This window comes from Phoca vitulina, unplaced genomic scaffold (assembly GCF_004348235.1).
Source record: "Phoca vitulina isolate PV1807 unplaced genomic scaffold, GSC_HSeal_1.0 scaffold40, whole genome shotgun sequence".
NCBI classification, from domain to species: Eukaryota; Metazoa; Chordata; class Mammalia; order Carnivora; family Phocidae; genus Phoca; species Phoca vitulina.
In genome coordinates, this window is record NW_022589743.1 from 11908542 (window position 1) to 11925555 (window position 17014).

General features: G+C 38.6%; 1 protein-coding gene across 4 annotated transcripts in view; it reads right to left on the reverse strand.

Moving 5' to 3' along the window:
* Positions 1 to 6405: 6405 nt before the first annotated feature.
* TRIM37 (tripartite motif containing 37) overlaps positions 6406 to 17014 on the reverse strand; it is a 178212-nt gene continuing 167603 nt past the window's right edge. For all 4 annotated transcript variants that reach the window (XM_032428782.1, XM_032428784.1, XM_032428783.1 and 1 more), the window contains exons 23-24: positions 8919 to 9029; positions 6406 to 7680 (exon numbers count right to left, since the gene is read on the reverse strand). In XM_032428782.1, coding sequence (XP_032284673.1) covers positions 7598 to 7680; positions 8919 to 9029 — 194 coding nt within the window. In that variant the 3' untranslated portion in view covers positions 6406 to 7597. The remainder of the gene's footprint in view (positions 7681 to 8918; positions 9030 to 17014) is intronic.

Consider the following 17014-nt stretch of genomic DNA (forward strand, 5'->3'; position numbering starts at 1 on the left):
AAAAAAAAAAAACAGATTCTGTTATGAAAATGGTGGACAACATATGCAAGATCTTATGGGCGATTTCAGCAAAGAGAAACTATAAATAGAAATGCTAGAAATGGAAAATAACAAAGATGATGAATGCTTCGGATTGGGTAATCGGTGGACTGTACGTGGCCGAGGAGAGAATCACCAAACTAAGATAAATCAACGTAAATTACCCTAACTGAAAAAGGCGTGGGCACAGATGCACAGTGAAGGGAAAACAAAGACACACTCAGAACAGAACATATAAGAGCTGTGGAACAATATCAGCCTAACATATGCATAACTGGAATCCTAGAAGGAGCAGAGAAAGAGATCTGGGCAGAAGGAATATTGGAATGATGGCCGAGAATTTCTGAAAATTTAATGACAGACCTCAAACCGTAGATCTAGGAACCTCAGAGAATACAGAGCAGGACAAGTACCAAAAACACACACCTAGGAAAAAGAAATCTCTTCCAGATGGTTTCACCGGTAAATTCTACCAAATATTTTAAAAATAACACAGATTCTATACATTCTCTTCAGAATAAGATGTTGTAAGGTCAGCATTACTCTGATACCAAATCAGATGAAGACAGAAAAACTAAACTACAGACCGATATCCCTCATGAATATAGATGCAGAAATCCTCAGCAAAATATCAGCAAAACCAGTATCACTTATTAGATATAAATAAAAAAATGCTGACAGTAGCAAGTGTTTATAGGATGCAGCTAGGACCCTCGTAATTTGCTGCTGGTGATGTAAAATGGCAGTGCCACGTCTACAAGAGTTCAGTAGTTTCTTATAAAGTGAAGCAGTACTTACCGCATAACTCACTGAGATGAGTTCTAACATTAACTACCTGGAGTTAGGCCAAATTTCACAGTTTAAGGGCAAAGTCCTCTCACTTCAAACACCAGCTGCCAAGTTCGGGGGTCCCCAGCCCACCCCCCTCACGTTTGAAAGTTTGCTAGAACGACTCACAGAGCTCAGGGAAATACTCTACTTACAATTACAGTTTTATTATACAAAAGGACAAACATCAAAACCAGGCAAAAGAAAGGACACACAGAGTGAAGTCTGGGAGAGTACCCATGTGAAGGTTCCTTGTGATCAGAGCATTTTATCCTCCCAAAACAATAATGGATGACAATACAGAATACTGCCTACCAGGGAAGCTCATTTGAGCTTCAGTATCCAGAGGTTTTACTGGGGTTTCATAAGGTAAGTGTGACTGACTCACTGGCAATGAGGCTGAACTATTCAGGCTGATATGAAGTGACTGTAGCCCCAATCCTCTAATCCCATGATTAGTCTTTCTGTGTGCCAGCCCCCCCACCTCCATCCTGAGTTATCTCATTAGCATAAACTGTCAGGACCCACCATAAATAACAAAGACACTTCTATCATTCCAGAAATTCCAAGGACTAAGAGGCTATATCCCAGGAACCAGAGACAAAGGCCAGCCAGATTCTTTATTACACACCCAGCAATCCCATTCCAAGGCATATATTCCTCTAAAGAATGAAAACTCATGTTCACACAAAAATCTATACACAAATGTTTGTAAGATTCATAATCACCCTAAACTGGAAATAACCCAAATGTCCTTCAAAGGGTAACTAAACTGTGGTGCACCCATACAGTGAAATACTACTCAGTAATAAAGGAAGTACATGATGGATGAAACTTAACTGCATTTTGTTAAGTGAAAGGCTGTCTATTGATTCTATTTACATGACACTCTGGAAAAGGGAAAACTAAAAGGACAGAGAACAGATCATGGTTGTCAGCAATTGGGGGGGGTGGGGAGGATTTGCCTAGCATGAGGGCATTTTGAGGGCGACTGAACTGTTCGATGTAGTATTATGGTGGCAGATACACACGACTCTGTATTTGGCTAAACCCACATACACTGCATTATACCTCAAAGACTGAATTTCAATGTCTGTAAATTTAAAGATTAACCAGGATATGTGGGGAGGACAAAATGCAGACTATAACAGATGAATCTTACTTTATTACAAATGAATCATATAATCACACTGACGAGGATGGTGCAGAAAGGAACTAATGTAACTCTGAATCTTAGGACCTAAATAACTTTGGGGGGAAGTGTTTGTCATGATACTGAAGGCTAAAAACAAAAAACTGTATACTGACGCTGTACTGTAGTTGGTAAATTTGTTCCTCACAAGGGTTATAGGTCAACAGTTCTGAAACTGCTTGGTTTGTATGTTACAGTTGAACAAGGAAGTAAATACACTGTGGCTAATGAGAGCCAGGCTGTTAGAGAAAGATCCAATAAATAAAAGGGAGGGCTAAAATGAGCGCTGTGGAGCTGGGACTGGTATCGTAGGCATCAATACAGACTCACGGTGTGTCTTCTTAAAACATTATTTACATATATGTATGTACAAAAATCTATAGAGCTGTGTTTGCGTAAGTATATAGGTGGTTTCTATTCTACCCTCTGAGAGGGGCTAGAAGCAGTGACACTCTAGTAACAGTAAGCACACCTTAACATCCCAATCTTACTTTCTAAATACCACTGTCCAAAAAAAAAAAAAGGTCAGAGAAAAGACAAGGTAAGCGTGGAGCACCTGGTGGGGCAGAGGAGGGAAAGGAGGAGGGAGGGTGGGAAGAAGGATGGAACATACCCAAAGGATACAAAAGCTAATCAGAATTTCCGATAGCTAAAACTGGAACTGTAAAATAACGATAATACTGGATCATAAAGAATAAAATAAATATCTACAAGCCCACACTGATAAATAAGTGGTTGAATAAAAAAACTAAATGGGGAAGAAGGGACTTTTCCTTACAGAATCCTAATAATGTATAAGAAATTAGGGAAATAGAAAATATTAGAACACTGCAGTAATAACTGTTGTAGGCAAGATCCACTGGTGGGTGCTAAAATTAGTAAGAGATAAAGCAAAAACAGAATATTTACATAGTCTCAAAGTATTTGCCCCGAATATTTAGTAATTACAAAGGGAAAAACCATAAATAGTGTGAATCCTAGCAAACATCACCTTGACCAAGTAATCAAGATTAACATCATCAAAATAAGTATCTGCATTATATAGCCCCTGATACAATGCACTGAGAAGGGCACATCACCTCTGTGGTAGCCTTTCCAATAATGCTTCATCTCAGTTAAATACGAGAAAATATCAAACAAACCCATATAGGGGAACATTCTAGAAAATAACTGGTCTCTTTAAAAATGTCAAGGTCATGAAAGACAAGGAAAGATGAGGAACTGTCACTGACCGGAGGACACTAGGGAAACATGACAACTAAATGCACTGTGGGATGCCGGACTGGATCGTGGAACAGAAAAAGGACATTAATGAAATAACTGGTAAAATATGAACGAATTCTGTAGTTAACAGTACTGTAAACAAGACTAATTTCCTAATTTTGATTACAGTTCTACAGTTAGAGAAGACGTTAAGAAAAGAAGAAGCTGAGTAAGCTGGGTAACGGGTATATGGAAACTCAAGATTTTTTATCTCTTTTGTAACTCTAAAATTATCTCAAAATAGAAAGTTAAAAAAAAAAAGGGCAGTCTTTAGCTTTTTAATTATTAGGTATAAAAATGCTGGGTTTGGTTCAAGTGTGATGAATTGAAAAATGTACTAGGACCAGCAATGCACTGCATCCTTGCCAGTGGTGTTGAACCTTGAGAGAATCACCTACCCTCCCCGAACTGCATGTTTCTCTGCCAAATGGGTCCGACACTCAAATCATCTACCTCAAAGGTTTACTTAAGGATTCAATGACACAGTTGGTCAAAGTTGTCCAGAAACAGTATGTTTGTGCACAATGCAAGCATTAACTACTATATCCTTAGGCCTAAGAGAACACATTTATTAAGAAGGAATTTTCCAGGAACAAATGTGAGAATAATGCTAAATACTGGCGGGACCTGGCTGGTGCAGTCAGTAGGGCATGTGACTCTGGGGGCATTGAGTTCGAACCCATGTTGGCAGTAGAGTTTACTTAAAAAACAAAAACAAAAAACAAAACTAAATACTGAAACAAGGCAACGGTGGAAGGAAAGACTAAGAGCTACTATGCTCTTCAGTTAAAAGGGGAAAAGTATAAAGAAAAAAAAGGAAAAGGAAAAGGAAAGGAAGAAAGAAAGAAAAGATGGGGACTGTTAGGATATACAAAGTGCCAGAAAGTAACAGCAGAGTAGAGGGATGCTTGAGGCACAGACTGCATGCAGGTGATGAGAGTTACAAGTAGGAGAATTGGGGGGTGGGGGGGAGAGATTTCTTTTGAGCCAAATCTCTTGCAGATCAGATCATGAACCACCACTGGGGGGAGAGGGAAAAGGAACTGGTCCCTTCGCCTGTGACTTCTTCCCTCACTCACAGCGTCCTAGAATTTAGCATAGCCAAGGCAGGCACACCACATCAAGAAGAGGGAAAACACAAGGCTTCCCGGCACCACGGAGCAATCTGGTGCAGATTTAATATATTAACATGGCTAGAAACTGGGAAAGGAATTCTATTTTTCAATCCCACTACTAAAAGCTAACAGGTCCTTCATCTTTGAAGAAATCTTTTGGTCTTTCAGGCTTCTTATGAGTCTATAATGGGATAGTAGCTGCCCATCACCCCATACCACAAAACAAAGCACAAAAGAACTAATCAAATGTTTCGTCTTTTTGACTTAAAAATGTTTTAAGTCTAAACCTTCTATACTAAAAACACATGAAGTTCCCATTAATATCAACAGAGCAGAGGCCAACAAATCTTATCTGTAAAGGGTGTGAGAGTAAATATTTCAGGCTCTGGGGCCAATAGGTTTCCTTAGCAGCTACTCCACTTGTAGGGCACTAGCAGCTACTGATAATCCATAAGTGAACAGATGTTAACTGTGTTTCATAACCACTTTGTTTACAAAAACAAAGAGTGGTAGGGATTTGGCTCAAGGACAGTGGTTTGTCTACTAACAGAGAATGCCAGACACTTGTTAACTGAATCCCAAAGGTCTTCTTCAACGGACTGTGAGAATTTATACATGCTGCATATTTCTTACTATTTTATAATTCTCAAACAACATGACATGAAATAAGCTGGAGCCCAACAAAATAGACATGATTTTCTTCACCACAGTGGAACTGCTTCTGAGTATTCATTCTGTCCTTTAGTTATCTACCAGTTTGTTTTTGATTTTTGGTAAAACCTGTTGTCAACTTTAATTACAAAATAGAGGATTTTATACCAGGAGGGCAAGTTCAATATCATTTCTTTAGAACCTTGCATTTTTTGCTTTTCAAGAGATAGATTTTATTCTTAAATATGGAATCAGAATATGGTACAAATAGGTTCCTAAAATACACGAGAATATACCAATTAAGCTCAAAATATTTTCCCTCCAAAGTTTTGGTGCAAGTATAAAGAACTAAATACCTTCAAATTTTCCTACAGCTGTAACAACCAAAAATAGTCTTGCTGATATAGTGAATTCAAATTCTACCAAATTAAAAGGGTCTCAACCAGCTCTCAATTCATCAAAATAAGGGCAGCACTCCTGATTTTTATACATAACTTGAAAGCATAAGGAAAGCCAGAAAAATTCTCAAGATCCAAATATACCACAATCCAAGTATCACTATTCCATTCTAGAGAATCCATGGACAAAAAAAAAAAAAAAAAAAAAAAAACAACAACTCAAGGTCATGAAAATTAAAAGCAAAGGTTAACAACATTTGGATTTAAAAAAGTGCACCTCCTCCCAATAAAGGGCAGAGGGATACCCCAAAATGCTACTGTGTAGATTAATGACCCAAGAGAATCTCCTGATTAAAGCACCCATGCTTAAGTATTTACAAGTAATTTCCCCAAATGAATAGTCTTTTCTCAGGCTTTTCTTAGTTCTTAACCACATGTAGTTTTCCATATTTTGAAAACAAACAGGATATAAAGATATATGGGTTCTGAGTTCTATATCAAATATAAGTTTAAAAAGAGCTGGCAATAGCAAGAGATTCAAAGTAGTCAATCATATTTGTGTTTGTGGATTCCAACTGATGAGTCTCCTTAAAAGAATGTATCAGTAATGCCTTAGAGTATTACTGCCTGATAAACCACCTAGTAACTACAACAGCATGCCAACACTTAGCATGTTAGTAAGCGAATGTTAAATTTTTACTTCTTATATGATTATAGTACTTAAATATTTCCAACTAACTTTTAAGGAGAAAAAGTACCCATATATATTACCAAGAATCTAAGTAAGTCTCTTAATTTCCCCATGCATTTACTAACAGTCTACTCAGCTTAACAGCCTCTATCATACACAGGTAATGTGAATAGGAAAAAAACCCGGGGGGGCTTCCTGTCCCACTTTTAATAAACTGCAGAGGCATGATATTTTCTCAAGTTCATTTTATTAACAAAAAGTGCGAACCATTTTGAACAAAAGCAAACCATGAATCACAGCATTTGGCAAGACATTAGACATGGGAAATAAGTAAAATAGAAGTAGATGAGGCGCCTCTCACGTGTGTATTATATTCATGCTTCTTCAATAGTCTTATCAACTTGCAGTGTAATTTTCACAAATAGTATAGCAGATCAAACACAAATGTAGGAGCACGGTGGAAAGTCTGGCAATTAATTTGGGCTAATTGAGTATGAAAGTAAACATTACACCACAGTTTCAAGTAAACCACTGTGCAGTATGTATGAATCTTTAAATGTATTGACACTGAAACCAATGTCCAACTAATGAAAATAAAAGAGAAAAGAGGGTTTTAAAATGCTTGTTGCACTATAGTTGTTTAGTAAAAGGTAGGAAAAAAAAAAGAAGTAATTTTAAATGATCTTCCATGTGTTCATATGACTGGGAAACATAACCAATTCACATGAACTTCACTCATTTAGAATTATATTTGTAAAAGTCATACAACAGAAAGATTATGTGCCAATAATCAGTGTGCCTGCACTTGAACAAACAAGAAAAGGTAAATAAATTAACTTTAGTCAGCCAACATACTCCGAAGAGGAGACTCAGTCTAGTTTTGCTTTAGTTATTCACATAAAGTATCTACAGGGCAGAATCTACAAATAAGTAATTTTTCTGTTCCCTAATTTACAGGCATTAATGAAGCTATAAACTATAATTAAAACCCAAAATATAAAGGTGGTCATTTAAACACAACTGAGCATCTAGCCACAGACAGAAGAGCACTGAGGATTAGCAGGCTACCGAGCACATGCACTGTTTCTACATACACTGTGTGGCAGTTAATCACCTTTCCACTGTAGTAGACAAACTTCCTTTTATAAATATACTAACTTACTAAATTAATTGAGGACTACACTGTTAATTCATTACATTACACAGAATTCTTCTTCCCACGCTGTTAATATTTTCCTGCGTACTAATGTCATATACTACAATTGTGCTACTTTCTGAAGTTTCAGCATTACTATTTCAGGTAGAGATGATGAAAAAATAAGACCAAATCTGATTATCTGACTGATGACAAATTTGAGCACCAACTACAGCAAATCTCAGGGTCAAGGTAGCTTGCAAGTCAGTTCTCTTGATTTGAAAATTACCTTCCGCTGTTTCCATCAGTATTAAAGCTGAGGTCTTCCGGGCCTATTTGTTCACCATCAGGAAAACTGGAATGCGTATCTAAGATAAAAATTTAAAAGCAGATAATAGTATTTAAGGACCAGTATTTTCTTTTCCATGTCTTTAAATCTTACCAAGCATATTATTTAAGCGATAAAGATGTACTGGGTTGTAGATAAACCTCTGTCTTCAAAGAATTTGTGATCGGAGTCAGGTATAAGCAAGCACAAAGGGAAAATAAACGAGAAAAAGTAAAATGTGTAATACCCTCAAATTAGAAGAGGAAAGGCACTGCCTAACTTTGTCCTCCTGGGGACACTGTGGGAGCAGCTGAAGAAGGGAAGAGGAAATGAGGAGGCTGTATGTACTCTGAAGACTAACTCTGTAAACATAAAATGTATTTTAAAGCAAATTAAATTATACCTGCAGATATCACTACAAACCTATCAGCACTCAAAATAACTTGCCCAAAATTTGGCGGCTTCTTTCAGAAACAGAGAAAATTACTAAAAGTGTCATAATACTTAAAAAATCATCCAATGCTTAGCTCTGTTTTGAAAAAGACACTAGAACATCAGGGAAATCTGTAAAATTATAAAGCTGACAACTAGCATGAGCCTGACAATGTTGTGATTCCAGGAAATCTTGCAGAGGAATGCTCAGACGTCTCTGGATAAAATACTGACAATGGGTAGTGGATGTTAGCTAAACTTACTGTGCTCATCATTTCACACTGTATACATAATATCAAATCATTAGGTTGTACTCCTAAAACAAAACAAAGCAAAAATACTAACAATGACTTTCTCTCAGTGAGTTTTATTCCTTTTTGGGAGGAAGAGGAAATTTAAAAAACGATGCTTCCCTCAACTAAATGCATTTCTAAGAAATCAGGAAAAATCTTTTAAAAAGTTACCTTATTGGCTAGGCTAATAACATCTAATAACATCTGACCCCCCCCCCCCAGGGATTGACAAACATTTTCTATACAAGGGCACACAGTTAAATATTTAGGCACTGCAGGCGACAAACTGCCTCTGTTGAAAAGTCTTCTCAGTTTTGTTTTTATTTTAAACAACTCTGTACAACCCAGAAGCTATGCTCAGGTGCCCTGCTCCACCAAGCAGCAGCCCGCAGGTGTCTGACCAGCCGGGATACCTATCGGTATTCACCGTATTGTTTACCCCATAGAATGTTGTCTCTCAAATGACAATAATTAAAAAAGAAAAAGCAGCAGCAGCTGCAGCAGCAGAAAAGACATTTCATTAATCTCTGTAAAAGGACACCAGGTGCTGCACCTTCATCTGGGGGCTGCGCCATGAAAGAGTCATCGAATCCTCCCATGCTGGCGTGCTCTTCCTGCTCCTCGTTCTCAGTGTCACATTCAATATCGCTGTCACTACTCATTCCTGGCAGGAAAGAAGGGGAGAACGTGTTTCTGGCGAGAAACCACTGCAAGTGAAAGGAAAAAGAAGTCTCCTCATCTACTAAACAGAGACTCCTAGTGAATTTTACACTGGATGCCGAGACATTGTTAAGACACCAAACAGACGACAAATAAAGAAGTAACCACACAGGGCGCCTGGTGGCTCAGTCGTTAAGTGTCTGCCTTAAGCTCGGGTCATGATCCCAGGGTCCTGGGATCAAGCCCTGCATCAGGCTCCCTGCTCCGCGGGAAGACTGCTTCTCCCTCTCCCACTCCCCCTGCTTGTGTTCCTGCTCTTGCTATCTGTCAAATAAATAAGTAAAATCTTAAAAAAAAAAAAAAAAAAAAAAAAGAAGTAACCACACAAACCTCAGTTCTCTTTAGTTATTTAGAGCAGTGGTTTTATTTTTGTTCTCAAAGATTAAAACTGCCCTTTCTACAGTATCTGCAAGTAGTAATTTGAGACCAGTATTAATTTCATTGCACTGAGAATATTTTTTCCAAAGCAAAGTTTTTTCTAGAGACTTTTAATCCTGATTTAATATAAATGTAATCGTTTCTAGCCTAAAACATATATAGACACATTTATACTTACATGTACATGTGTGTATAAAAAATTCCAATAATTCTAGCAATAAATGAGGTACTATCCCATTTGGGCCTCTAATTTTGTTTTTATGTGTATCAGCTGATTTTTATTTATTTTTTTAAAGATTTTATTTATTTGACAGAGAGAGACACAGCGAGAGAGGGAACACAAGCAGAGGGAGTGGGAGAGGGAGAAGCAGGCTTCCTGCAGAGTGGGGAGTCCAATGCGGGGCTCGATCCCAAGACTCTGGGGTCCTGACCTGAGCTGAAGGCAGACGCTTAACGACTGAGCCATCCAGGTGCCCCCTCAGTTGATTCTTAAAAGAAAAAATCTATAGAAAGTGCTTCTGTTTCAACAAGACAGTGATCAAGAAAATCTGAAAATCTTTCTGCTACAAACCCTTATAAATGCTAGAGAAAATATGAACTTAAAATATTAATTTAATGAACAGCCACATTTAAAGGAAATAAAGGAAATACACAGGTGCCAAAACAAAAGAAGAAAACTAATGGGTCAGATGCTACCATAGCCCTGAAGAATTTGATGTGACCATCAAATCTGATGTGACCATTTGATGTTAACGTTCCCTTGGATCCACCATTGAAAGGGAGTTGAGTGACTAAAACTTCACTCCCTGCATAAAGCTAACATTTTTGTTGAAGAGACAGACTAGAAAAAGTCTGCCTACTAAATACAGTCTCTTGTCTGTTTCTGCTGGGCTCAGCTCATCTAAGAATTCAAACTAAGGCCTGTGTGACTAATTTAGGTTTGGGATTGAAAGTTGAGGTTCAAATCTCAGCAAATTAACATAAAAATTGGTCAGGAGCTAGTGTTATTTAAATAAAGCAAATGTAAAATCTCTGGAGGAAAGGTTCTAGGTTAAGATGGAATAAGCACATTCCATCCCATCTTTCCCACTGAACAAAGCTATAAAACCTGGATAGAATGCAAGGGGGGTGGGGGGATGGGTTAGCCTGGTGATGGGTATTAAAGAGGGCACATACTGAACGGAGCACTGGGTGTTATACACAAAACAATGAATCATGGAACACTACATCAAAAACTAATGATGTAATGTATGGTGATTAACATAGAAAAAAAAATGCATGAAGCAGCTATTTTCTTTAAATGTCTTTTTTTTTTAAGATTTTATTTATTTGACAGAGAGAGAGACAGTGAGAGAGGGAACACAAGCAGGGGGAGTGGGAGAGGGAGAAGCAGGCTTCCCGCAGAGCAGGGAGCCCGATGCGGGGCTCGATCCCAGGACCCCGGGATCACGACCCAAGCCTAAGGCAGACGCTTAATGACTGAGCCACCCAGGTGCCCTTTTAAATGTCTTTTTAAAAGATTTATTTATTTGAGAGAGAGAGAGAGAAAGAGAGCGAGCACACACATGCACTCCCAAGGGGGGGGGCAGAGGGAGGGAATCCTCAAGCAGGCTCCATGCCCAATACAGAGCCCCACGAGGGGCTTGATCTCACGACCTGGAGATCATGACCCGAGCCAAAATGAAGAGTCGGACGCTCAACCAACTGAGCCACCCAGGTGCCCCATGAAGCAGTTATTTAAGGATTCTGAAAAGTAAATAGGAACAGGCATATTGATGTAGACCAGAACTTGAAATACCACCAAACTGGCAGATTTAAATAAAACCCAGAGTCTCATAATATCATATTAAAAATATTCAGGATACAATCCCGAATTACTTCAGCATATGAAGACCCAGGAAAAGACAATCAACAGACATCAATCAGTGAACTTGAAGCATTAAAAACAACCAAAAAACAAAACAAAAGAAAACAACAAAAAAACACTTCTCTGGAGGGAAGCTTCCACAATCCTTATGATAACTCATAAGAATTTCACGGGGGGAGGGGGGAAGAAAAGATTTTTTTTAGGGGTGGGGTAGGTGGGACAGAAAAAGAATCAGAAAGGTATGTTCCAATCAAAATTTACAAAACAAACAAGGTAGATAATCCACCTGAAATAAGAGTCAAGCAGATACACAAATAGGATACCACCATGAATTTTTCATAAACTGAAATAATGGCCTGTTTAACATGAAAAAGGGAAGGATAATTTTTTTTAAATTTCTACACAAAAAAATAAAATTACTACACAGACTTTCCAGAAATGAAAGATACAGTCATTAAAATTTAAATATTAATAGATGGATTTAAGCAAGGTTGAAAAAGAGATCAGCAAATTTAAAGACAGAACCGAGGAAATTAAACAGAATATTAAAAAAATAGGAGATGAAAATCATTAAAAAGTGGTTAAAATATAAGGGAATAAATGGTAATAGTTCCAACTGTGTCAAATAGACTGCCACAGAGACAGCAAAAATAACAAAGGAGAGATAATACATTAAGAGAAAATGGCTGAGGGGCTCCTGGGTGGCTCAGTCGTTAAGCGTCTGCCTTTGGCTCAGGTCATGATCCCAGGGTCCTGGGATCAAGCCCCGCAGTGGGCTCCCTGCTCCGCGGGAAGCCTGCTTCTCCCTCTCCCACTCCCCCTGCTTGTGTTCCCTCTCTCGCTGTGTCTCTGTCAAATAAATAAATAAAAATCTTAAAAAAAAGAGAAAATGGCTGAGAATTTTCCAGAATTAATGAAACACATTCTGAACTGAATGAAAATAAAAAATACAACATATCAAAATTTGGAGGATACAGCTATAGCAGTGCTTAAAAGGAAATTTATTAAAAGGTTACATTAGAAAAGTAGAAGGTCTCAATGATCCAAGCATCTACATTAACTAGAAAAAAAGAGCAAATAAACTCAAAGCAAATAAAGGAAGTAAATATAGAATAAATAAAGTTAACAGGAAAACAACACAAAAAGAAATCAGTGACACAAAAAGGCAGTTCTTTAAAAAGATTAACAAAATTGAAAAGCTTCTAGGCAGATGAAGGAAAAAGGGAGCAAAATTACTAATATCAGGAATGAAAGAGGTGACATCACAACAGATTCTACAGACATTAAAATGATAATAAGGGAACAGTATAAACAACTTGATGCTCATGAAATCAAGAACATAGATGAGATGAACAAATTCTTTGATAGATGCCAACTACCAAAGGTCACTCAGGTAAAAACAGACAATGTGAATACGTATTTTAACTACTAAAGAAATAGAACTTAAAAGAACTTATAACAAAAAAAAATGGTAGTCCCAGATGGCTTGATGGGTGAATTCCTCCTCTTCTGTTTTCAAGAAGAGTTTGTGTAGTACGACTTCTCCCTTAAATATTTAGAAGACATAGGCTGGGTGTATGGACATTTCTGAAATATTGTTCAGCAAAGAAAAAAAAACCCAACACTTTCTTGCTGTAAAAAGCCAAGTGTGAGTTTAGAGACAAAACCAGCTACTTCCATGAGGCACCACCTCCACCTTGTGGCCCTTCATGGAACTGTTGCTAAAAATCCTAAAACCCACTTGAATTGCAATTTCTAGGCACAGGCACTAGTGCTTCTGAATTCCTGACAGATTCACACACAAAGAAATGGAATTCTCTGGATTCTCAAGAATTCCCAAAATCTTAAGTTATTCTTTAAATTCATTTTCATACTCTTTACTCATTACAGATCTTTAAAAAATTAATTTATAATATTTAAAAGAACTGTAGCCTACACTGATTATTCAAATACTAGAAAATGCTGTGAACATTGAGTAGAGTAGTATTCAAATAATGTAACATTTAGAACTCTTAGCAAGGTTTATAGCACTACATACAATCACATGTTGAAAATGCCAATTTAAGAATTATTTTGCTTCCCAAACTTCCTATTTCTTGGAATGCCACTTGTAGGATTCCTATGAAGTGTAGTATAAACTTATTTATATAGTAGCAGACAGGGCCACGAACACACACTTAGGGAGGTTCCCTAGCTTTGTGAATGTAATGAGAAAGAAAAATTAGTCTCCTCACACCTAGCTTTACTGCTGGCCTACTGAGTCAACAGGTCCTTCACAACCCATTGCCTTCAATAAGTGAGGGAGTAAATACACATAAGGTCAAATACCTGAAATCAAACTAGCTGATGTCAATCAACAGACCACAAGCTATTTCCTGTGCTTTGCCCCATATATTGCAATGTCTCCCCACTAATACCTAAAGAAAACCAGTGATATTTTACCAACTCTCAGCAGTCTGAGTATTAGACCTTTCTTAATCTCACCAGGAGGTGTCAATAGGTTTTCATATAACTGGCTGTCACTGATTACAAGATACCATTAAATGTAAGATGCCACAGAGATGTTAATGTGGAAAACAAAATCTGCATCTTACAGTAAAAGTTGGAGTATTACTGTAGCAATCATCTACCACATTTTTTGAGCATCCACTATATACTAGGACTAGTTAGTACAGTACTTATTTCTAATGCCCTTATGCACGGGTGCTCAGATGTCAGATGCTGGGAAATATACGAACCACTTAGTGCAGCAGACTCTACTATTTCACCTGCCTCGCTCCTGTCTAATATGGAACCTCACTACTGTTCAACTATCTCCCCTCTTCCATGTGGCCATGTGGAATGGGTCAAGGAGGGGAACCAAAAGTTTAGACTTTGCCAAGTTTCCTTTTTTTGCCAGTGATTAAGACATATAAGAGGATGTTAGGAAGTTGTTAAGGTACTCTGACAAAGGTTTTCCTTGTTGATAGAGATATATAGAATGAAATAATCCTCCTGTATCCCCAGAATTTTATTCTGACGCTATATGAAGTTTGAAGTTGCAGCAACCATCTTGCCATCCTGAGTGGGGCTAAGCCATTGAGAATGGCAGTGTGAAAGATGGGGGAAAAAATGAGTTCTTGAGGACATTAAACAGCTGTTTTCCAACCCTGAAACTGCCCTACCACAGTTGAGACTTCATGTTAATACAAGAGAGTAAATCTTCCTTTTTGCTTAAGCCAGCTGATTTGAGTTTTTGTAACTTTTATTAGAATCTTTTTTGGGGGGGGGGGTGGAGGGAGAGAGAATCTTAAGAAGGCTCCACACCCAGCGTGGACTCTGATGCAGGGCTCAATCTCATGCCCTGAGATCATAACCTGAGCCAAAACCAAGAGTCAGATGCATAACTGACTGCACTACCCAGGTGCCCCAGCCGCCCCTTCTATTAAAATCTCTTAACCGGGGGCGCCTGGGTGGCTCAGTCGTTAAGCGTCTGCCTTCGGCCCAGGTCTTGATCCCAGCGTCCTGGGATCGAGCCCCGCATCAGGCTCCCTGCTCCTCGGGAAGCCTGCTTCTCCCCCTCCCACTCCTCCTGCTTGTGTTCCTGTTCTCGCTCTCTCTGTCAAATAAATAAATAAAATCTTAAAAAGAAAAAAAATCTCTTAACCGGTATCCCAAAAGGGATCAGCTATGGCATAGCATCAGACTTTGTATTCCTCTTTTAGATAGGCTGCCACTAAGATTTGTAACAGGCATACCATGGCTTTTCCCTGGGATGGGTTTATTGATATCCTTGACTTAACTGAAAGGAGATCTGTGCTACTTCAATAGGAACTCAATCAGAGCATACTCTCCAGGTGCAGAATGAGCAAGGAAGACACTGGTCTACTCCAAGAGTTCTGCAGGGAGGGTATCAACTGGCAGCAGCAGCAGGGCTGGGGGTGGTGTCAAGCTTTTCAGTATCAGGCCATTAAACACAAGATTAATACAAGGTTGTCCCACATGGTCCCACTGAGAAAGGAAAAAGGCCTGCTGATGCCTGACATGTCTAAGAAGTCATACTTCATCGATGCACAAAAACATTTAAGAGACCACCTTAGTAGTCCCAAATTCCCTGCAAGTAACACGAACAATGCCTTAAAGTTTCTTCAGACAGATGTGACAGAGACAGACAGACAGACTTACCTATAGTCATCTGACACAGAAAATTTTCTCTTAGGAATTCTGCTCAAACAAAGAGCCTTGTGTTTCCTAACCATGGACACAAGACAAACCCGCTCAACTTGCTACCAAGGCTTACTGGTGTGGAAAATAAAGGTTTCGTGAGAATTGCTTCCTGCTGATGACAGAATAATAATACCATATCTGTGAGGAAGGCCCCACTCTCCTCTCACAAAGCACATTCCAAAAGGCTCAAAGCTCTTACTGTCATCCACTATATTCCCTTCTTCCAGCCTTACCAGTTAGTCTCCTCCTCACTGCCTATCCTGGGACTCGAACGGTGAACAAGCTGCTTACATACCAACAAACCACAAGGGTGTACTTCTGTGGCATTGTTGATTTGCATGTTTACAGCAACTCTTCTTACTCAGTTCTAGGTTCTTTATATCATATCGCTCCTTATATAAAAAATGTCTTACTGGGTCCCACTGACCACTTAGCTCTAAACCTCAGTTTCAAGGATTTGAAAGTGCATGGTAGATCCTAAATGTTGCCAGCAAATTCTAGTTTATGATAGGCCGTCAATGATTAGCTCTAAATAAGAAAAGAAACTGATGTCAAAAACTTTCAGGGTTCTGGGTGCTAAGATAATGTGCATTTTTGAGTTGAAGGCTGAAATTAAGTCCAAGTCATGTTCTCACCAACAGTGATTTAACATGCTTCGTGCCAGTTTTCCTGCTCCTAGAGTTCCACATCCCCTCTCCCCACTCCAAATCCATTCTCCACAAAACAGATCCCATTCAAAGGACAAAGTCCAAATTTTATTTTATTTTTTACTTCTCAAATAATTTAATTTTTAAAAAAATTTCTTTCTTAACCTATAATGTATTATTTGTTTCAGGGGTACAGGTCTGTGATTCATCAGTCTTACACAATTCACAGCGCTCACCATAGTACATACCCTCCCCAATGTCCATCACACAGCCACCCCATCCGTCCCACCCCCCTCCACTCCAGCAACCCTCAGTTTGTTTCCTGAGATTAAGAGTCTCTTATGGTTTGTCTCCCTCTCCGGTTTCGTCTTGTTTCATTTTTCCCTCCCTTCCCCTATGATCCTCTGTCTTGTTTCTCAAATTCCTCATATCAGTGAGATCATATGATACTTGTCTTTCTCTGACTGACTTATTTCGCTTAGCATAATACCCTCTAGTTCCATCCACATCGTTGCAAATGGCAAGATTTCATTTTTTTGATGGCTGCATAATATTCCATTGTATATATATACCACATCTCCTTTATCCATTCATTTGTCAGTGGACATCTAGACCCTTTCCATAGTTTGGCTATTGTGGACATTGCTGCTACAAACATTGGGGTGCATGTACCCCTTCGGATCCCTACATTTGTATCTTTGAGGTAAATACCCAGTAGTGCAATTGCTAGGTCATAGGGTAGCTCTATTTTCAACTTTTTGAGGCCATACTGTTTTCCAGAGTAGCTGCACCAGCTTGCATTCCCACCAACAGTGTAGGAGGGTTCCCCTT